This window comes from Polyodon spathula, chromosome 2, assembly GCF_017654505.1.
Source record: "Polyodon spathula isolate WHYD16114869_AA chromosome 2, ASM1765450v1, whole genome shotgun sequence".
In the NCBI taxonomy this organism is placed as follows: domain Eukaryota; kingdom Metazoa; phylum Chordata; class Actinopteri; order Acipenseriformes; family Polyodontidae; genus Polyodon; species Polyodon spathula.
The window spans coordinates 81020088-81043470 of record NC_054535.1 but is presented as its reverse complement, the minus strand read 5'-3'; the positions used below and the strand labels follow the sequence as shown (position 1 = coordinate 81043470).

Below are 23383 nucleotides of genomic sequence, written 5' to 3'. Positions count from 1 at the left end.
GGAGTGGCAAACACTGTTGCAGCAGCAAAGGTCATTCAAAATGATCTAGACAAGATTCAGAACTGGGCAGATACATGGCAAATGACATTTAATAGAGAAAAGTGTAAGGTACTGCACGCAGGAAATAAAAATGTACATTATAAATATCATATGGGAGATATTGAAATTGGAGAAGGAATCTATGAAAAAGACCTAGGAGTTTTTGTTGACTCAGAAATGTCTTCATCTAGGCAATGTGGGGAAGCTATAAAAAAGGCTAACAAGATACTCGGATACATTGTGAAAAGTGTTGAATTTAAATCAAGGGAAGTAATGTTAAAACTGTACAATGCACTTGTAAGACCTCATCTTGAATATTGTGTGCAGTTCTGGTCACCTCGCTATAAAAAAGATATTGCTGCTCTAGAAAGAGTGCAAAGAAGAGCGACCAGAATTATTCCGGGCTTAAAAGGCATGTCATATGCAGACAGGCTAAAAGAATTGAATCTGTTCAGTCTTGAACAAAGAAGACTACGTGGCGACCTAATTCAAGCATTCAAAATTCTAAAAGGTATTGACAGTGTCGACGCAAGGGACTTTTTCAGCCTGAAAAAAGAAACAAGGACCAGGGGTCACAAATGGAGTTTAGAAAAAGGGGCATTCAGAACAGAAAATAGGAGACACTTTTTTACACAGAGAATTGTGAGGGTCTGGAATCAACTCCCCAGTAATGTTGTTGAAGCTGACACCCTGGGATCCTTCAAGAAGCTGCTTGATGAGATTTTGGGATCAATAAGCTACTAACAACCAAACGAGCAAGATGGGCCGAATGGCCTCCTCTCGTTTGTAAACTTTCTTATGTTCTTATGTTCTTACTATGTAAGCCTAGTCTCAACCAAAGTAACCCCATACCATCTGGCACAGCTGCAGGTGACTGCCACATTATATGTAACAGATTGATCTGAGAATTTATTGACATGACCAAAACAACTGCCAGGGAATCCACTGTAAGCTAAAACAACCCAATTAGATGTTATCTACATGTGCAACCACACAGTTAATCTGCAGATAGCAAAATTAGGATGGATTAACAGTCATACATCCTACAATTACAGTACTGGCTACAGTGGGCCATGGGATAGGTCATTTAGCAAATCCAGAGTTCAAATCCTCATCAGTCTCAATGGCCGCAATACATCCATGTTTGAGAAACACTGCAAGAAGCGTATTCTTCCCAGTCTTTGCATTAACCCTCCATCAGCAGCAAGGGGTGCGAGCCCCTTTCCTCTCTGCTCCTCCCCTCCCCCCTTTGTCTGTGGCATTGTAAAGGCATTTACTGTTGATAGCAAAATATTAAATGATTTGCACTTCAAAACAACCTTTATTTAATAAAACACTGCTTAAATAATATAAACCAGTTTGCTTTAAATTATAAGTTAACCGCATTTAGGTATGTGGTGTGTATTTGAACCCCTTTCCGCCGTCCTTGCGAGTCCTTTTACTGCTGCTGAAGAAGGGTTAAGGAAGAGTGATGCCCAAGAGTCTAAAAATGTCCTTATCCATGCCTACACCTTGCACATTTATCAGAATGGGATAGCCACACCACATAATGGAACTTACTCACAAAATCTTTTGACTGATATTACGAATCTTCTAAAAAGTGGCTGTGTGGCTTTGAAGAGAAGAGGGTGTGGGACAGATATTGTGTTGATTAGCAAATCCACAGATTGTGCTACGAATCCACAGAAAATGGTTGATTCATCAACAAAAGCAGTCAGAATAACAGAAAAGTGAATGCCATTTTATTACGCAACAATCATTTTAACAATTAGTTAATTATTGTATTACACATTTCAAACGTAACACCTAGAAAAGAACTTGTTTTAGCATTTCACATTTCATATAGCTTTTGATATCTTCCATTTAACCATTGTTTAAACAAGCTTACAGCCTACTTCTCAAACAGATGTCTGGCAATAATATTTAGGTCTTGATCTGTTTTAAGTTTGCCAAAATGATCAGTAACTTTACTCTCGGTTCACATTCCTTTGGTTTTTTTTTTTTGGCATTTTCATTTTTTTAAATTCCACTTTCATGTTCTACATCTAAAAAACAGTCCTCGCTACTATATTCATTTACAAGAGACACTTTTGTCTGTGTAAGAGGGATTTCAAACTCCAAGGAACTCATGACCACAATATGAGACTAACATTTTAACTGTTTAACTGAAGTCTAACAAGAGCCAAAACCAAATCCAATTCCAATGACCAAATTATCAATCAAGTATCAAATTAGGAGGAAATGTTTTAAGTGCCATAAACAACTCAAAGTGTTGAAAATCAGTAAGAAAAGAATCCGTAATTAATTATTTTTTACCGATTCAACACTTATCGTTGTTTATCCCTTAAGAAAACTATAGCCGACCCCTTTAATTGTTCAGCAAAAGTATTACGTTCACAGTATTTAATAAGATAATGTTCCAGTTTGTCAGCTTACCAGACTGTTCTGCATCACCGAAGGCTTTGATGAGGTGCTACCAGGCATGGCAGAATCACAGAACCCAGCTGTTTCTTGCACTGAAGCTATCTTATTTTCATTTAGTTGTTTATTCAACCAAGATATCACTGGAATAGAGATTGACACACTTAATTGTATTTAATGCCATACTTTATGATTTTTACCAAAGCTTGTTTTTTAATACAAGTATCTCAGCATTTTTAAATACAGAGTACTGTACCAGTACAATAGTGCAAAACAAATAAATATTTGTCAATACATACATTTACTCACCATTTTCATTTGTCTTAAGCAACTGTTTACTTTCATCCAATTTTTCTGCTGTGCTATCAAGTTGTTCTTGCAGCTTTGAGGCCTAAAAGGGAGAAAATAATGCTTTCTAATGTCATACTTGACCAAGTTATTATAATTAAGCATGTACAGAGACACTGGCGTACATGGATAAAACAATAATTTTTACAACCATTTTACACCATTGCATCCCCATGCAGGGGATGCAATTCCCAGCAAAAGGGAGGTGGCGTCGTATGGAGAAGGTTCTGCACATTTACACACCTCTTCGTCCGTCTGCATGTTGCTCTTACATATTTACACCCGTCTTGAGAACACAAGAAGTTACAACACATATGTTTATTATGTCATTTTAATCCATGATACTAACACATCATTTGTTTACCTAATGACATCTAGTTCTTAAATACCACTTGTCCAATTATTAATTGCTATATTGTTTTCTAAGCTACGCCGTGGTTATATGGTCATCAACATTTCATTATACTGATATCTCTAATTTTGAATTTACAGCCATTGCGAGGGATATGTTACCGATATACTTGCGTTTACCTCATCTTCCTTTTGTTTTAATGCATGTTTCAAGTTGTCCAGCTCCAATGTTTCTTTTTGAAGCACTTGCTCCTTTTCAGTAAGAAGTTTCTCTTGTTGCATAGTAACAGCATTTTTTAGTTTCATTTTTTCCATTAGTTTCTTCATATCCCCCTGCAACTTTTTTATAATTTCATTGGCCTGTAAAGATAACATTTCATAAATGTAATCTAATAACACACAGAGAAGTATATATATATATATATATATATATATATATATATATATATATAATTTTTTTATTTTTTTTTTTTTTTTTTTTTTTACCATATACAGTGCCTACAGAAAGTCTACATCCCCTTTAAAATTTGTCACCTTTTGTTGCCTTGAAGCCTGGAATTAAAATGCATTAAAATAGTTTTTTTTTATTTATCTACACATCCTATCCCACAACTTCCAAGTGGAAAAATTTTTTAGAAATTTGTAGAAAACAAATTAAAAATAAAAACTGAAATAGCTTGGTTGGATAAGTTTCTACCCCCCTTGTAACAGCAATCCTAAATTAACTCAGGTGTAACCAATGGCCTTCAAAATCACACACCAAGTTAAGTGGCCTCCACCTTTGTTAAATTGTTGTGATTCACATGATTTCAGGATAAATTCAGCAGTTCCTGTAGGTTCCCTCTGCTGGGTAGTGCATTTCAAAAGAAAGACTCAACCATGAGCACTAAGGCGCTTTCAAAAGAACTCCAGGACAAAGTTGTTGAAAGGCACAGATCAGTGGATGTGTATAAAAAAATATCAAAGGTCTTGAATATCCTTTGAACACGGTCAAGACGATTATTAAGAAGTGGAAGGTGTATGGCACTACCAAGACCCTGCCTAGATCAGGCTGTCTCTCCAAAGTGGATGGCCGAGCAAAGAGATTGATCAGAGAGGCTACCAAGAGGCCAATAGCAACTTTGCAAGAGCTACAGGCTTTTATGGCCAAAACTGGTCAAAGTGTGCATGTGAAAATAATATCCCAAGCACTCCACAAATCTGGCCTGTATGGTAGGGTGGCAAGAAGAAAGCCATTATTCAAGAAAGCCCACCTTGAATCCTGTTTGAATTATGCAAAAAAAAAAAAAAAAAAACATTCTGTAAAAACATTCTGTATTCTGTTAAAAGATTTTGTAGCCATGAGGCAAAAAGTTTTGTGGTCTGACGAAACTAAAATGGAACTTTTTGGCCTAAATGCAAAGCGTTATGTTTGGCGCAAACCCAACACAGCACATCACCCAAAGAACACCATCTCTACTGTGAAGCACGGTGGTGGCAGCAGCATGTTATGGGGATGTTTCTCATCGGTAGGGACTGGGGCACTTGTCAGGATAGAAGGGAAAATGAATGGAGCAAAGTACAGAGAAGTCCTTGAGGAAAACCTGCTGCCCTCTGTAAGAAAGCTGAAACTGGGACGGAAGTTCACCTTTCAGCATGACAATGACCCAAAGCACACACCCAAAGCTACACTGGAGCGGCTAAGGAACAACAAGGTAAATGTCCTTGAGTGGCCGTCAGAGGCCCGTCCTAAATCCAATCGAAAATTTCTGGCATGACGAAGATTGCTGTCCATCAACGCTCCCAAAGGAACGTGACAGTGCTTGAACAGTTTTGTAAAGAAGAATGATCAAATATTGCCAAATCTAGGTGTGCAAAGTTGGTAGAGACCTATCCCAACAGACTCACAGCTGTAATTGCTGCCAAAGGTGCTTCCACCAAGTATTAACTCAGGGGGGTGGAGACTTATCCAATTATGATCTTTCAGTTTTGTATTTAATATATTTTTTTTTCCCCCTAAACAGTGTGGAGTATGGTGTGTAGATAAGTGGGAAAAAAAAATCTAATTTAAATTAATGAAACTCTGAGGCACTGGCACAACAAAATATGAAAAAAAAGTTCAAGGGGATATAGACTTTCTATAGGCACTGTACATCTTTCTGTGCATTACCTTTAAAAGCTCCTCTGACAGAGATTTCACAGTGGCTTCAAATTTTCCAATTAGTAACTGTTTGTGTTCCACACTTTCTTCCAACTTTTTCTGAAAATACACACAAGCATATTTTTTCTTCTTTACTTCCCATGTAACTAATGCAATAAATTGTGAAAACAGGGACTGACAAAGAAAGAGCAAACGTGCCACAAGCTGTACTAAAGTCTAAGTTTCTCAAGTCGCATCGACTGTAGATTTCACAAATTGTACTTGGTTTTTGAACCACTGGTTTTGAATTTAGTCTTTCATTGGTTTGCTGGATACTTTGGTTCAACAAACATTTCTTTATACATACAGAAAGTTTAAGGTGGAGTGTAGAAATACCTTATGCTCCTTTGCAGTTTCAAATGTAACTGTTGTCCTTGTGACAACTTGCTCCTTATCTTTTACTTCCTGCTCCAAGACAGCTGTCCTTGTCCTTAGCTGACTCAGTAGCTTCTCTTTTTCATGACACTCTGAATCTAGGGTAGAATTCTCTCTTCCCAAGGAAATTACTTCTTGTTTATATCGATGATAGTCCTGTCAAAACAGCACAGTATAACCAAACTTATTACCTTGGACAAAATAAAAAAAAAAAATTGAACATGCAATAGGTTAAGTTGTTGTGCAGCACAATCGTGTGGTAAAATATTCATTTGCAAATCCACAACACTCATTTCAGCATTAGCCTATGTCCTGCCACAAAATCTCTAAACTTTTCCTTTTTTTTTTAAATTATACAGTATTTGTGCTTGGAGGCACTTTAAAAAAAAAAAAAAAACAACCTTGTTTACCTCTTCCAGGCCTGTCAGCTTAGCCTTCAGCTCTCGAATTGCAGAGTCTGATTTGTACTTTCTCTCTGTGAGCTCTTTGTTGGTGGATTCCAGTTCTACTACTCTGCTTTCTAAGTGCTGCACTGCTCTGCTGTGTGTCACCTCCATCTCCCTTTGTTGTTGTTCATACTTTATCTGGCACTGGGACTGAATCTGTGAAAAGCAATTTAAGAGACAAAACTGCTACAACATACAGCATTGGAGTGTCTCCTAAAACATTAACTTTTTGAAGCAACATAATTAATAAATGAACAAAAATATCCCACTTGAGTATGTCCAGATATCCAATAAGTAGAGGACATTTTAAATAAAAGAAGTAGAGAATCACAATTGGAGTTCAAAATAAAGTGAAAACTTATACAGGGTTTTCTTCATAGTATATAACTCTATGGACTGCTGCAAGTATAGCAGGTAGTGTTGCAAGTTGCACTGCCATTCGAATTCTGACCTGTGACAGTAAGATAAGGTGACATGCCTCCACTCAGTTACTTTGGTTCTGCGAGTCAAATTCTCATAAGCCCCTTTCACGCTAGCATACTCTATCCAGGTTGGACCATACCCGGATCCCGACACGGTGTCATGTGGGTCAGCTACATAATTTCACATTGATTTTTGAAGAAGCAGGGTTGACCTGGGTGACAGAAGGAAGTATGCAATGCCACAGAAGCAGCAACATTCACATGACCACGCTTTCATCTGTTTTTAATCTGTCTCTGCACTGGACTGATGTCCTGTGAATTCCTCAGCTAACCTTTTGCAAATTGTTTGGAAGACGTGCTTGTTACGGACTCTTCCATGCAAGCTTCTCTGGATTGAATCGTCGGCCCAAATTTTGATTAGAGCAAAAAGATTTCTTCATCCCTGTTGCGATCTGGCTTATGGTGCATCTCATATCAACAGAAATATGGCTTGAACAGAATAAAAAGAAAGGTTCCTTGCAGGCGTGGCTGTATGTTACTTTATCCGCTTCCAAATGCCGATCATGTTATTTTATGTCGCTCGACCCGGGTCAAAGCATCAATCCAGGTAGGAGCACCAGTGTGAAAGGGGCTGTAGATAGCTGGGATCGATTGCCAAGATAAAGGGGGTTGGTGCTGTGTGATGCATGGCTGTTCAAATTCTGACCTTGGCCCATGTGGTGCAAAAACTGCATGCATGTATGGTTGGCTGTTTGTTGCCAGCCTCAGCCCATACAATTATACTATGAATGATGAGTCACAGCTTTTTTAATGAACAGCTTATATATCACCCACGACACAGTATTAATAAACATATTTCAGAAAGCAGATGTTTCTATAAAAAGTTTTACATATTGAGAAAAATACCTGTGACTTGTTGACAGTACATTGTCTTTCTCTACATTACTATGCACTGTGTAAAGGAAATATGAGAAAAAAGGATCCTTCTGTATCATGAAACCAAGTGTATGGTATATATGATACCATAAACATTGACAAAAGTGACAGCTCTGGTGGCCCTAAATTTAATAGATTGTATAAAAAAAAATAAAAAAAACTCATTCAAATGAAGCACACTATTGTAATAACATAATTAACACATTGGATCCTTCCTGCCAAGATTCAGTTGCCAGTCAGCTTGTTTTTTTAAAGGAATGTCTCTGGTTTTTACAATTCTCAAAAGTAAAACCTCTGATTTAAAACACCAAAGAACATTCAGAGGAAATATGTTGAAATATTTTATAGTTCATTTAACTTCTATTGATAATTTAGGTGAAGTTAAATTAAGAGTTCAAATTATCATATATAACCAACTTCCGATATCATTGCTAATAATTGAAAAAAGAAAGGAAAAAGTACAAACTATTCCTGGAAAGTCTAGACGGCAGAAGCAGATTGAACACTTAGAGAAAGGAGGCAGTTGAGGAAGCAATGGAAAAAAGCAGAACAAAGTCAGAAGGAGGGACTCAATCTGTTACAAAGGGTCATAAACGATAAGCTTGCAAAATTGCACAGAGCCGAGCACCTAAAGAAACGCTACAAAAAGACGAGAACTAACTTTTATAAAGATCAATTCAAATTTGTAAAGAAGATATTCACCAGCGAGAAAAATGGAACACTAAAATCATCTAAGTTTGAGCTGGAGAGATATTTGGAGGAAACACATACAGATTCAAAAAAGAAGGAGCCTTTGTCAATTCCTTCAAATATCCCACATGTCAATCCACCCGAATACCAAATGGAGGACTGTGCACCTAAGTGGAAAGAAGTAGAGCAAGCTGTGAAAAAAGCAAGGGCATCATCATCTCCAGGGCCTAATGGAGTTCCATACAGCGTGTACAAGAGTGCTTCTGGAGTTCTTCAAATCCTGTGGAAATTGATGAAAGTGGCATGGGAAAAACAGGTTGCACTAAGAGCATGGCGCCGAGCAGGTGGAGTCTTTATACCAAAAGAAAAGGATTCTACAAGCATCGGTCAGTTTCGTCCTATTTTCTTACTAAACGTAGAAGGCAAGATTTTCTTCAGCATTATTGCTCAGAGATTGTCAACCTACCTATTAAAATAACTGCTTCATTGACACTTCAGTACAAAAAGCAGCCATTCCAGGTTTCCCAGGATGCAAAGAGCACATCAGTGTAATCTGGCAGCAAATTCAATCAGCAAAAAAGGAGAGGAAGGAGCTCCATGTGACATTCCTGGATTTGGCATATGGTTCAGTGCCACATGAACATCTTTGGGCAGCATTTGATTTTTTCAGCGTACCGATGACAATAACAAATTTAGTGAAAGCCTACTTTGGAGATTTGCAATTTAGGTTTTCAACTGCAGAATTCAGCACTACATGGCAATGCCTAGAAGTTGGAATAATAGCAGGATGTACCATTTCTCCACTGGCTTTTACCATGGCAATGGAAGTAATTATAAGGGCATCAAAATGGGTAGTGGGAGGAGAGCGCTTGGCTTCTGGAATGCGACTACCACCAATTCGGGTATACATGGATGACATCACAACAATGACTACAACAGTAGCCTGCACTAATCGGAATTAGGCACATTTACCAATAACATTGAATGGGCACGAATGAAATTCAAGCCCACTAAATCAAGGAGCATCTCTATAATTAAAGGTAAAATAGTAGATAAAAGGTTCTACATTAATGGTGAGGCAATACCAACAGCGTCCGAGAAGCCAGTGAAAAGTCTAGGGAGATGGTACGATGGGGATCTAAAGAACACAGTTCGTGGAAGGGTTGAAGAGCATAGACAGCAGCGCTTTACCAGGCAAACAAACTCTGGCGCTTTCAGTTTGGTCTACTGCCAAGTCTGCTGTGGCCACTGACTGTGTACAAGGTTTCCTTGACAACAGTTGAGAAGCTGAAAGCTTTAATCAGTTCATAAGTCAGGAAATGGTTGGGAGTTCCATGCTGCCTCAACAGAGTGGGACTTTATGGTAAAGGAATACTGCAGCTACCAAGCTCTGCTCTAACTGAGGAGTTTAAGTGCTCCAAAGTCCAACTGGAAATGACATTAGTAGATTCACGTGACAAATGCGTAAGGGAGGCAGCACCTGTGTTGAAAACTGGAAGAAAATGGACGGCAAAGAAAGATGTGGAAGATGCTAAGGCTGCCCTTCGAATCGGAGATACTCTGGGGCAAGTTCAGCATGGAAAAGGAGGTTTTGGTCTCAGTTCAGCTCCTACATGGCACAAGGTAACCCCGGCTCAACGGAGGAAGCTGGTAGTCAACGAGGTGCAAAAGCAGGAGGAGAGGATCAGGTCTGTAAAAGCCGTTTCCCAGGCCAAGCAGGGAGAATGGATGAGATGGGAGAGTGTGGAACAATGCAAGATCGGCTGGCAAGACCTGTGGACAATGGAACAGAGCAGGATCAGTTTCCTCATCAGATCAGCATATGATTTTCTCCCATCACCACAGAAACTAAACCTCTGGGTGGGTGACGACCCCTCATGTCTTTTGTGTTCATCACCTGCAACATTAAGGCACATTTTGACAGGATGTAAGGTGGGTCTTAGCCAAGGACGGTTTACTTGGCGCCATGACCAGGTGCTGCGATGTTTGACCTTAGCATTGGAAGACATGCGTAACCTGACCAATAAGTTGCCACTAGTTCCATCAAAGCATTACACACAAAAGACCATATTCTTCCGGCCAGGAGAGCAACCACCAAGAAACGGTGTTAAAATCAAACCTTGCTCAGGAGAACTGGAAGCTGCTAGAGACTGGAAGATGTTGGTCAATGGTTTATTTTTCCACCTGAGATTGCCACCATTAACCTTCGACCAGACATTGTCTTGTGGTCTGGATGGAAGGTGCCCACTTGAAGACCACAGAGATGTACCCTACTTAGCTCAATCCAGACGGTTGTCAGACTGATGCGCTGGGGAGACCCCACTGGGTTTATCCCTGGAGTCAGCATCGTAGCCGTTGTGTGTGCTGATGCACTGGGGAGGCAAAATGAGCTGATCCCTGGAGCCAGCATTACACTTCAGCAATCAACACCAGACATAAGGATATCTACATCATCAGATGGAAAACGCCGCAAATGGATGGAGATACAGATGGATCACACTAGTTTACTGCAAAGCTATGTCTTAGTTGGTGCTTATCTTGACGAGAGCCGAGTTCAAATCAACCTGAAGTTCAACATCTACTCTCATGTAATGGAAATCAACGCTGGGATTAAGTTACAGGTGTAGGATTCTGTCATTTTTGCTGGTTTTCGTTATTTTTGTTGGTGTCTGCAATTTTAACAGACAGCATTGAACTTTATCAACTCTACGAAAGACCTGAACTGCAGATGGGGAAAAAAAAAAGTAGTTTCACATACATAAGTGATATCTATGGAAAAATCTTGATGGATTTCAATATTATTGTTATTATTATTATTAATATTTATTCATAAAGAATGATGCCTTTATCCAAGGTGACTTACAGTTTTACTTTGCAGCAAGTGGCAAATACAATAAATAAAACAAAGAATACATCGGACCAGTGTGGCGGCATGACATAGCTGGTGATGCAGTGCTGGGACCCAGGGTGCTGTAAATCAGTGAGTAGAGTGAGATCAGAGGTAGATCGGTGGAGTCTACAAGTGCAGCCTAAACAGACTGGTGAAGATGATACATTTTAGAACTTCTTTCCATTGGACGCTGGATCGCCGAAAACATTACTCTGACGTAGTCGATGCTGCAATTTACATAGTAGTGGAAGAAACCCAGAAATCGGGACAACACCTTGAATATCGGTTGATGCATTTGAAATGCATACGAACTGCATAGATATTACGTACATACTTGATACTTTCACAGTACTTTTTTCACAGTAACGCGAATGATGTTGAACTAGCATGGTTGCCCAGAGTAGCTACTGATACCCTCTACATTGCAAGCAAGACAGCAAAAATAAGTGTGAAAGCATGATCTGGACAATACCCCAAAAATGTATTTCATGAAAGCAGGGTTTTACTGTTTTGTTCAACATATCGGTAGATCACAGTCATAAAGCAAACTGTGAACAAACAAATAGAAATGAAAACTGTACCACAGCAGAAGTACGGCAAACTCTGCACAAGCCTTAAATGTGTTCTCAATGAATTTGTAAACTTCAACGAACATAGGCAGCATGCATAAGGTTAATGCAATGATTGAAAAAGGAACACACAACTGACCTGCAGAGATTTCTCTCTCTCAGCTGTAACATCCTGAGTGTGCCGGTTTGTCAGCAAGGAGGTGCGAGATGACCATTCATTCCGCAACCTGTCTAATTCTTTAGTTTTCTCAGCCAAAGTCTACACAAAAGAACAAAACAGCGATTTCAGTTGTAAGCTGAAAAACATATACAAAAAATAAATATATTTTTAAAAAATCTATGGGCAAATAATAATAATACCTGCTGCGTTATACTTAATCGTTTAGATAGGTCATCTTCAGTTCTGTGAAGCTTTTCCTCCAGCATATTTTTTTCTGTCTAAAAGCAAGATGATTGAGAAAGTTAAATTGGCTGTTTATTTCTGGTTTGTTTTCAAATTTCACTGTTGGTTCACTCAGATTAACCTTTAGCTGGGAAAAAGGCAATTTTGGAAAATATAAATTCACTTAAATTAACAAAATGGATGTGGGGATATTTTTATTTTGAGATCTTATTACTCTATAGAATGCATTTCTCTTAGTTTGCGGCCATCATTAAATTGTCTTAATTTGAGGTAATCTTTCTGTCAGATTTGCTTCAAAAACAGAACAGCAAAAACAGCACCCAAGCTGAGCTATCACAGTGCTTGCACTGAGAGCATATCCTGCTGCACTCAGCCTCTCCCCCAACTAACTCTCTCAAACATGTGGCTGGGCTTAATTGATTTTTAATTAATCAAGTAAAGCTCCAGCCACCTTCTGCACAAGGATTCATCAGGGCTGAAATAAACCCCATCCCTGCCACAGTGACTCATACTTGAAAGTGGGTAGTAAATGCCTTTCTGGATCTCAGAAATTTACTAAACAGTGTAAGTGTGCAGTGCTAGAACTGGAAGTGCCTCAGTACTGCACGTCTGGCAATCAGAAACTGAACAGTGATAGAAGAACATTATTTGCGACTGATTAATATGTAATTTTGTACTTATCACTGGAAATCAGTAGTTTCAGAAAAAAACAATTATGTGTAATAAGCTTCGGTCAGCTTCTCCTAATAAATCTGATCTTCTGTTTTATACAATAGGAGGAGTATTACAATGAAGTTAAACAGTGGCAGTATTTTAAATCTGCGACAATTTAGATAATTAAAATAGACCCCAAAGTACTTCACACACATTGTAGTATACAGGATTTAATATACAGACAAATAGAACAGAAATAGGCTCACTTAACATTTATATGTTATTTGGTACTTAAACTAAGAAGGACAGATATACCGATAGAGACAATGTATAAACATAAAAAATTAACATATTGAAATATATACTGGACCTTTAAGCTTTTGAGACAGATTGCTAAATACTTCTTCACATCACTGTCGTTTCCTGGGAGCAGCTTCAGCGAAAGGTGAGTAAGGTGTTTGAATGGGTTTGTTTCTATTACATTCAAACCAGCCGGCAATCTGTCTAGAACTGAAGATGATGCTTCCAATTGCAGTAAAAACCTTTATAAAAAATTAAATCATATATGAAATGCTAAGCATATTTTATTGAGCAGATTAAAAGTTGATCTAAATCATGTTGTGACCACCATAGTACATTCACAGATGGGTAAATAGCACTATGTAATACAATTTTTGTTCCTGGGTAGTAAGTGTTATTTCCTAATTACCTCAAAAGTATAGAAAATGGCTATTTTTCCCCACAAACTTTGTTTTTGTGACCATGACAGTGATATTTTGAAATATCAGTATTTCCAATGAGAAAACGGGAGTTTTTGTGTCTTTTCGTTCACATAAAGTTAGAAAAAAACAACATATGAATCCAAATTAACATGTATTTATACTAAAGTAATACAAAAATGACTACAAAAGATTTAAAGTGAGTAGTTTTTCGAGATTTACGATTATACTGTAAATTAAGGAAAAACTACTCGCTTCTAAATCTTTTGTAGTCATTAGTATAAATACATGTTAATTTGGATTCATATGTTGTTTTTTTCTGACTTTATGTGAACGAAAAGATACAAAAGCTCCCGTTTTCTCATTGGAAATACTGATATTTCAAAATATCACTGTCCTGGTCACAAAAGCAAAGTTTGTGGGGAATAATAGCCATTTTCTATACTTTTGAGGCATAAGCAATTAGGAAATAACACTTACTACCCAGGAACAAAAAAAAAAAAAAAAAAATTGTTACACGGTGTAGTCAAGACTGCTTTCCAAAGTATGCCATTATCCCCATGCGCATGACACTTTGGACTTAATCATGTTAAAGCAACAAGTATCCACATTAGTCTTTAAACAAATTGCCATATTTCTTAGTGCTTGAGAAAGTCTACATCTTTTATATTTAAAAAAAATCTGATCAGATATTTAGTTTTATACACACAACTTTACATTCGTTACCTACCTTGGCACTTCTTTTGTTTGCTCCAAGATGCACTGTTCTAAAAGGTCTATAAATCGTTGAGCGAATGATGAAAATTCTACTAACAATCCTTGCTGGCATTTTAGGCTAGAAAATAAAAGATTTCATGATTATCTAAACACATGTGCACAGCTACAGAGAAAATATAGGTATGCATACTGGCTGTGTGGTCCAGTGGTTAAAGAAACAGGCTTATAATGAGGACCCAGGTTCAAATCCCAGCTCAGCCAGTGACTCACTGTGTGACCCTGAGCAAGTCACTTAACCTCCTTGTGCTCTGTCTTTCAGGTGAGACATTGTTGTAAGTAACTCTGCAGCTGATGCATAGTTCACATACCCTAGTCTTGTATCTTGTAAAGCACTTTGTGATAGTGGTCCACTATGAAAGATGCTATATAAAAAATTATTATTACTATATAAATGTAGAACAATCCAACTTCTAACAAAATGACTATCATAAAATAACAAAGGCACAATGTGCCATATTTTCAAAGTGTTTTGTCCAGGCTTTAATTAACTCCTAGAACCAAACAACTAAGTAATATAATCTGAGCTCTCTAAGCAAACAAGCAGGAGTTAAAGACTGGAGGAAAACTGTACAACCTAACTCAGGTGTGGCACAGCTTTAATGGCAGAGAGTGATGGATCCCATTTTAGAAACTCACATGGAGGACTGAACTTTCCTCCTCTGCAATAACAGCATCATATAAATGGTATTCCCTTCAAGAATCTGACACAACACAAAACAATTAAATATTTTCTCCCAAAGCATTAGTCAAACAACCTCATGCTGCCTCTCTTAAAACTGCTGAATGACATTTATCACAGCTAAGGACCACTCATACATTCCTGGAGAAAATGCAGATATGGATATAGGTTTAGACACATACTGTACAGTCATACTGCATACAATGTTTTCCTTCTCACTCAGTACATGAAGATACAAATATACTGATTTGTCTCACAGGGCTTTATATAAGATTTGACAGCAGCTTACAGTTGATATTTACAGCAGATTGACATGTGACATTTTCCCAGTCAGTATAACTTCTCACTTATTGTTGGGAGAAATGTCAGCGATCGTTGGATAATATCTGACATTCTGAAGTGTCTTATGTTGAGAGTGAAAGGGAAACAAATTTACAATTTATACAGTACTTGTGTAAAGTTCCCCAGCCATCAGTATGCAATCCAGAATAACCAAACTATAGAGAAGTGTTTCAGTTTTGCATGAACCATCATGAACCATCCTTCTCCAATCAATAAACCGAATGTCAGTTGTTCTTAAAGTCGTGACCATTTGGGTTTCTTTGTAAAATGGTATTACAAACCTAATTTAACTTGAACAACTTATTTCATCGTTTGTTTTGTATTTCCATGCCAAAAAAAAATGTAAAAGGGTTCAAATACAATTTACATATTCCACAACCACCACAAGTTTTTTTTTTTTTTTCATTTTGTTTAAGGTTTTAGTGGAGGGATTTCTATACCATACCTCTGGAAATCTTCTTCACTGATCGTGAGGTTATATAGAAAGAAAGGATCAGTGTCATCAGTTAGACGGACGATCAAATCCTGTTAAATTAAAATTAGATTTTTAGTCAACGGTATTAAGGTGAGTAATAACTTAGGATGTCATCTAAGGGAAAGGTGTTTGCTGGCCTGAACTACTGGAACTGGAACTAATGGACTATTCAGCTGCTAATGTAGAAAATATGAAAACAATTAAATTTTGCCATGCATAATTATTTATTTTTTAAATATATATAGGCCTATGTGTGCCTCATTATTGGCTCAATAGCCAATTAACCCTCAAGGTATTCTGGGGGATGTAGTCATATTTCAAACCCCTCGACTACATTTTCCTCTTTCCTCCCCCTACTATGCTATACTAGATAATTAATTATTATCATTAATAACACTTTCAATAGTTAAACCCATGGAGTTTAAAAAATAAAAAATAAAAAAATACATAAAAATAAACATCTGCAGTACCTTTTTGTGGACTGGGTTTGATGCACTCCGAGTTTCAACTGTTAATCTAATGCTCGCTCTCCTGAATTAAAAAAAAAGTATTTAAGAGGGGCATTTTTTTTTTAATACTTTCACCTTCACCTGTGCATCTAATTTATATAAATCTCTTTTGATTTAGGTACAGTATGTGCATTTCAATTGTGGAAAAATAGATACTATATATGTCTAAACAGAATTACAGTGACAAAAGGCATGTGGACAGAATGCTGAATTGTAGAGTTTAATGACAGCAGATGAGAATTTAAAATACATTCAGTATTTCTAAATAAATACATATACATTTAAGTTGTTTTATTATTATTATTATTCTTCATGCAGGCTGGCCCCTTTGAGTAATATTATTTTTAAACAAAGAAGAAGATTTGGTTACATTCATTAATTCAAAGTTTCAGATAGGGTGCCAGAGTGAACATGAACAGCAATTTTAGAGATGCTGTTTTGCACATGTGTTTTACCTAGAAACATACTTGAACATTATGAGGTTGGATCCAACATCCTGAACATCCTTACTGCTCAACTATCCCACAAAAGACACCTTGCTAAAACAGCCATCGTGTCAAATTAAAGAACTCCCTTTGCATGTCAACTTGATTTGAAAAGAATCTGCAGCAACTACATTATAAACACCACTATAATGTCCTGCTTTGCTCTCTATCCGTCACCTACTCCTTGTTCCTGTTGCACACAGGGCTGCAAGTTTTAACATAACCATTCAGATTTGACACTTCTTTTCCTCAAGCAAGTTTAATTGCTGTAGTCTAGCAAATTGCTACATTAATTTATTTTACGGATACTGTCCTACATTTTTTATTATATAAGGTTAGCACTTTGAAGTGCTAACATTCACTTTATAAATCATTAAGGCTCAGGGTTAGAAACTTGCACTCGCCCGCGGCAAATTAAATCTGATGAGGTCTAGTAGTCCTCTGGGCGAGTATATCTACACATATACTCTCACTTTTAGTCTTACGTTAAAAAAAAAAAAAAAAAAATGCAGGGAAGTCAATTTTCTAATAGGGTGAGGTAGTGGTGAATAAGCATTCATATATAATGCTTAGAAAACAGTCACTCGGAACTGAAACCTCCTTCATCTCCCCTGCAATGACAATCCTACTTAATGGCGTTTTACATTTGTATTCTCCCTCTATGCGGAATGCAAAGTTTATCGTTTGAATTTGCTGAAACACGTTGCATCTTTTGAAGTACGTGTAAAGTAATTTTACAAAAATGTGGAGATTTATACTGGGTTACGACCCTGACTGAAGATGTCATTAGCAAAGGGGGCTGGTGGTACTAACGAGGTCAAACAATAGGTCACACTTTACTAAACATTTTAAAACTATTAAAGAAACAATTACCACAATGAACATTATATTCATAATAAAGTTAAGTTCTTAGCTATAAACAGTAACATGTTTAAAGCTTGGAACTTGCCGTCTGTAGGTTGGTGTTGTTTACATTATCGTCAGCATATTTTAAGTGATTGGAAGCTGAAATTACTTTTTTTAAAAACACACTTTTCTTATACCAGTACAGTACTGGTGAGCGATAATCAGTTTGTCTGAAAACCAGGCTTTAATCACTAATAATACGTGCACAGGCGGTGATTCTGTGAGCGCTCCGGGGCTCAAGCACCAATAAGGTCCCACACCCTCCAGCTATGCAGCTCTCATCGTGCAGCTCCAGCCGCGCAGTCATGCGTGCGCAGGTTTTAATAGATCATCACTATACTGCCGAAGGCAAGCTAATTCATCTGAACACCCCAATCACATGATCACATCGTACCTTATCGTAACAGCCGATGGAAACTTCATAAGACACCCATCAAATGACTGCTACTAACAATAAACGTACCAAAGTGAAAACGTCAATTTTACATAACGTATGTATTTTTGTTTTATAAATTCAAACTTCAAAGAAAAGTGAAAATTAATTCGATACCAACACACTCTTTGTAGGCTGTAAAATATGTAGTTGCAATTTAGTTTAAATCGGAGCAATATCATTTTAAATGATGTCCTTTATTTTCCAAAGACTGTTGTTTTACAGTCTTTGACATAAATCTTTCATTGATTTATTCATTATTCGGGAAGACCCTGTTTTGTTCATACAGGGACAAAAAGGGACATTTTGAAACAGTGTTGATGAAGATTATTATTTAAATACGGATGACTGCAGTACACGATTGCAATGGGAATGTCAGATTATATGGTAATATGCATAGCACTGTGTGCATTATTAGTTATCCATATCACACTGTATGACATTTCCCCAATAATAATGAATCTCAGTAGCTGAAAAAAGAAGCATATGAGGAACATTTCTATGTGACCTGGTTCAGTATTATTTAAATCCCTAGGAGCACATCTTCAAATGTATTTATTTGAAAAAAAAAAAAAAACATTATTACGCCTTGATTTGATTAAACCATCATTATTAAATAGTTGTTTAAAAACATTATTATTACAGACATTTAGCAGACAAACAACGACATCTATTATAACCGTCTGGAGGAGCCAGACTGCAGAGATACCCCTCTCAATAAATCACCTGTTCTGTCAAATTATAGTGTGGAAACAAAACTGTTTTTGCCGCATTTAAAAATATAAAACCCATTTATACAAAGTCTCCCAGCTTTCTTGAAAAGATCTCAGATTCCCTCGTTTTTCTTTTGTATGTTATACTCTCATTAGTATCTAAACCTAGTAGATACAGCGTCCATCATTTCTGGCAGATTCTACTGTAGGCCTACTTGCTGAAGCAGTTTTCTCCCACTGCTAATTAAAAAAAAATAGCCACCTAGCCAGTAATTTCATCCCGAGGGCTACAGTGAAATGTACTGTCTTTAAACTGGGACTTTACTGAAGACCGCATGTGTACGTGAGTACATTAATTATTGTAGACAGTAATTCATAGCCAGCCAGCATTTTTGTAAATACCAACACATGTAATGTACAATTGGTGTCAATTTCAGGCGGCGCTTCATGGTCGGCAAGGTAACAGCTGACAGAATTTTTTCCTCTGGTGCTGTCAGTGTCAGTTTCTCAGCACACAGTACAGTAGTTGCTCAGTAACGAGGTGTAAACAGGTGATTGATCGATCTGACTCGCAAATGCTGAGCGACCTTTAAAAAAAAAAAAAAAAAAAAAAAAAAAAAAAAGCAAACCTAAATTCATAACAGTGTTTATTTTTAAATCTAAGCCTATTTTTAGGGACCCCAACTGTTGTTGATTCCACCTTAGGCACTTCACATAAGGACTAGTAAGTTCAAATCAGAACTAGCAAGTTTCAAAAGGTACTAGTCCTTTGGACTAGTAGCCCAATATCGTTAGTTTCTAACCTTGAGGCTGCAATGCTTTTCACAGATAATCAAGGATTTCATGAATTCCATGAAATTAACCTATTGCCAATATTTAGTTCCCTGCAGAAAAATCAATTTCTGAAAGAATAGTGTAAATATACTTATTTTTGTATCACTTAAAATAAATACAGCAAAAGTTTGTCTTATTGGCTCACTACCTGTTACACTGCATTTAGGAACCTAGCACCCAGTTCAGATTGCTTCTGGTAAATGACTGAACACACTGCATAGGGCTGCACCATTTCTTAAACACCTTCAACGAAAAGACACTGGCTGCATCAGGGATCAGAGATATTTTTTAATAAAGATCGCTCTGTCCAGTATAAGACAGGGTTATTTCACGTGTCTTATTATTCTTTCATCCACTTATGTTTTAATTTGTTTGATAATTCACTGGTAGAAACTCTTTAAAAAGGTGGGCATAAACTAAATATTCTAGAATTTGGCATTTACTGTTTTTCGGGTACGCATTTAAATATTTAGGAACATTTGTTGAATCATAACTCTAGAGAATTATCAATTTTGAATGTGGCAACGCTATTTGTTCTGCTTTAACAAATAGTGTTTAATCATGAAATACACATTTTTAGACCATGAAATGAGCCATTTCTTACAGTAAAAAAGATACAGCTCTACTTACAATGGCTGAATTTAACAAAGAGGACACTACACATTTGAAACAACATGGAACTAGATGAGAAAATAAACTCCAGGTATTAAATTTGCCCGTGGGTTGTGTGCAGGCAATAGAAAAGCAGTGTAATTTATGACCCCTGAACCGGTCTAAAGTTGGTTTAAAAAAAAAAAAAAAAAAGTACACATTGTTCTCCATGTGTGGGGATGACGCAGAGGTAAATTTTTAGTACAGAATCCCTTTAAAAAAAAGATACAACAAAAAACGTTATTTGTCTAGGTCAGGGGTCTCCAACCCTGGTCCTGGTGAGCTACTGTGGCTGCTGGTTTTCGTTTCAGCCAATCTGTTACTCAATTGAACCAATTATTGGCTTAATTAGTCAAGACTAACAGGTGTTCCAGATCTTTAGCCACTGATGATGTAGACACCTATAAAACCTACAGGATAGGGGCTCTCCAGGACCAGGATTGGAGACCTCTGGTGTAAATCATCCCCAGATAGACAAGTGAGGTCAAAGAATGTTAAAACAAGAAACACCTCCACAGAATGTGGTCCACTTGAGCTGCAATGACCTCAAATAAATACAATTAGTATCATTTTACAGCTTGTTTAAAAACAAATTAAAAAAAAAAAAAAAAAACCATTTCAACAGACAAAGTGTTGAATATGGGTTATACATTACACTGAAAACATGCTTTGTATTGCAAATAATTTAGAAAATTATATTTCATCGATGAGTGAATAACGTCTTCCAAAGTTTCCTTATTTGTGGGCCATGAGTTATATATACTGTAGAACATATTTGCATGTTGTAAAAGAGGTTAAGTATTCAGGCTTTAGTTATTTTCACATTACTGGCCACCTGTTCCCAAAACTATAAAATCATGACCACTGAATCACCTCACCTCTAAATGACATTCACAGCCAAAAATATTAATTTAGTCTACAAATAAAATTAACTACCCACTGTTTTTGTTTTAGTTATTCATGTAAATTAATTTACACAAATCTGCTTCTCTTTAATATTTCATACACAACATACTTGTACAGAAATATTGCATATAATTAAACGTGACTGTCGTAATAAAGATGAAATGAAAAACAGAAACAACCCTGATACAGCACATGCGCCAAGGCTAACCAAATGGGTAATTTCAGAAACACTGTAATTCACTTGCTTAAATAGATATTTTAAAACACACGCACACTTCTGTAATTTTATATATATATATATATATATATAAACCGATGTGTTGATTACAACAGATGCAATTTAAAATCAAAATTATATTTGGTCTACTCACCTGTCTTCGCAATCTTTACACCTCAAAATTACGTTGACAACTTTACAAAATATCTCATCTGCCATGGCAATTTTAATTTAATAAAATGTTCAGCATAAGGCCCACTCCCGGTGATGTGGGGTTATTTCCGACTCGCATTCCATTTCAATGTGCAATTTTCAGAAAGGCATACGCGCTGCACCTGTTCTCTCAGGTAAGCGTGTATTTCCTTTCTGTTGTTATACGTGTGGAAAAAAAAAAAAAAAAACGTTCTTGTACAAATTATACTTTTTTTAATGAATTCGTACTTTTTCTATTAAGTTTGCCTTGTTATGCCATTTCCATTGATGTTACTCCACGTTTTTTCTCAAAGGGAGTGTTTAGCTTTGTTCTCCAACTTCTCCTTCCTGTCCGTCTGAATTATCCCTCTTCAGTGGTTCCCATGGATTCGCGCCCCAGTCCCGCCCGCACAAGCACCTGCAATACTTCACAGGTAGTTTGTGTAATTTGTAGGTTTAGATTTTGTTAATGTGCTGCCACTAAAACAAACATTTTAATGATATAATAATTAACCATTAATGCAGTCATAGAAATAAGGTCTGTGAAATGTCCGTCGATGGCTTGCAGATCAGAACTGAAACTTAAATTTACGAAATCATTTCCCACATGTGGTTGTGATGTGAAAGTGTTGTGTTTACAGTGCATAGTAGTGTCTTAGTAAAGGCGAGCTTTATATGCTGGTACCTGGGAGTCTACTGCAGTAAAATCATTTCAGTTAGGAAGAAAACAAATATTAGTTGCCCATCAGAATTTACTACTGTACCTCGATTGTCCCATATGAGGAGTATGTAAGGTAAATTCCAATTGTACTAATCCAAGGGCTACTGCAAATCTAAATTATTGATACAGGTATTGCAAATTTTTTATTTTTTACCAGATGTGTGTTCAGTATGTTTCATTATAAAAGTCTGCCATATTTCGTTATAAAAGTCTGTCATTTAATATTGAATATTCTTTGAGAATACTCTTTTAACTGAAGCTGTTACTATGAAGAATGCAACAAAAACTGAAATGGAAATATTGAGGCCGAAGGCAATGCCTGACGCAATTAAATTGAAAAAATGCATACAGAGTTGGTAATAATCTAAGAAAACACAGAACCTTGAAGTAGTGTCCATAATAGATTTGAATGAATTGTTCAGTTGCACACACTAACGAAAGAAAAAATCTATGTTTGTTGGGTCCAAGGTCTCTTTTTTGCAAGTACTGTATTTGTGAAATACAGGAGCTTGAATGAAAGAGACCTGTGTCACATGTGATATTGGGTGTACCTCACTGTGATAAAAAAAAAGGCTGCTGTTGTAATATTTTTAAATAGCAATAAAAAGTTTCAATAAAATGTTTCATTTTAACTTGCATTCAAATAATGTTACCTGTATAAGCATGGGAGAGGATTGCTGTGTTTCATATGACAACAGATAGTGGATGTCAAAATTGAACTAAAGGTGTGTTTTATGCAAATATTTACTTGCAGGCTCATTTACAGTTATTGACAGACCATTTATATATGTGTTTCCCAGGGTCATGACACTGACTAGTAGATAACTGGAAACATTGTTTCCCAAAGCAACTGTTTAACAACTGTTACAGTTACCAGTACATTGTTTAACTAAGTTATTTGAGCTTTCTGAACCCCACAATGAATTTCTTAGATAAGACCTCGACTGTTCCAGTTAAAAAGCAGCTCATTTTTAAATTATTTTGAACTGTACATAGGTAATCTCCTGTGGTTTCATTATGACTGGGAAACCAACTGTAGAATTGAAATCATTGAAATACACAATGCATTATACTTATGTAATCTTGGAAAGTCTTTGTCCG

At 36.8% G+C, this 23383-nt stretch overlaps 1 protein-coding gene across 1 annotated transcript in view; it reads right to left on the bottom strand.

Moving 5' to 3' along the window:
* LOC121301969 (spindle assembly abnormal protein 6 homolog) overlaps nucleotides 1-23288 on the bottom strand; it is a 28294-nt gene extending 5006 nt beyond the window's left edge. The window contains exons 1-13 of the mRNA XM_041231720.1: nucleotides 21524-23288; nucleotides 16186-16246; nucleotides 15686-15765; nucleotides 14173-14277; nucleotides 13094-13265; nucleotides 12027-12104; nucleotides 11806-11925; nucleotides 6124-6315; nucleotides 5675-5869; nucleotides 5309-5398; nucleotides 3340-3519; nucleotides 2770-2851; nucleotides 2476-2603 (exon numbers count right to left, since the gene is read on the bottom strand). Of these exons, the coding sequence (XP_041087654.1) occupies nucleotides 2476-2603; nucleotides 2770-2851; nucleotides 3340-3519; nucleotides 5309-5398; nucleotides 5675-5869; nucleotides 6124-6315; nucleotides 11806-11925; nucleotides 12027-12104; nucleotides 13094-13265; nucleotides 14173-14277; nucleotides 15686-15765; nucleotides 16186-16246; nucleotides 21524-21588 (1548 nt within the window). The 5' untranslated portion in view covers nucleotides 21589-23288. The remainder of the gene's footprint in view (nucleotides 1-2475; nucleotides 2604-2769; nucleotides 2852-3339; nucleotides 3520-5308; nucleotides 5399-5674; nucleotides 5870-6123; nucleotides 6316-11805; nucleotides 11926-12026; nucleotides 12105-13093; nucleotides 13266-14172; nucleotides 14278-15685; nucleotides 15766-16185; nucleotides 16247-21523) is intronic.
* Nucleotides 23289-23383: the final 95 nt, after the last annotated feature.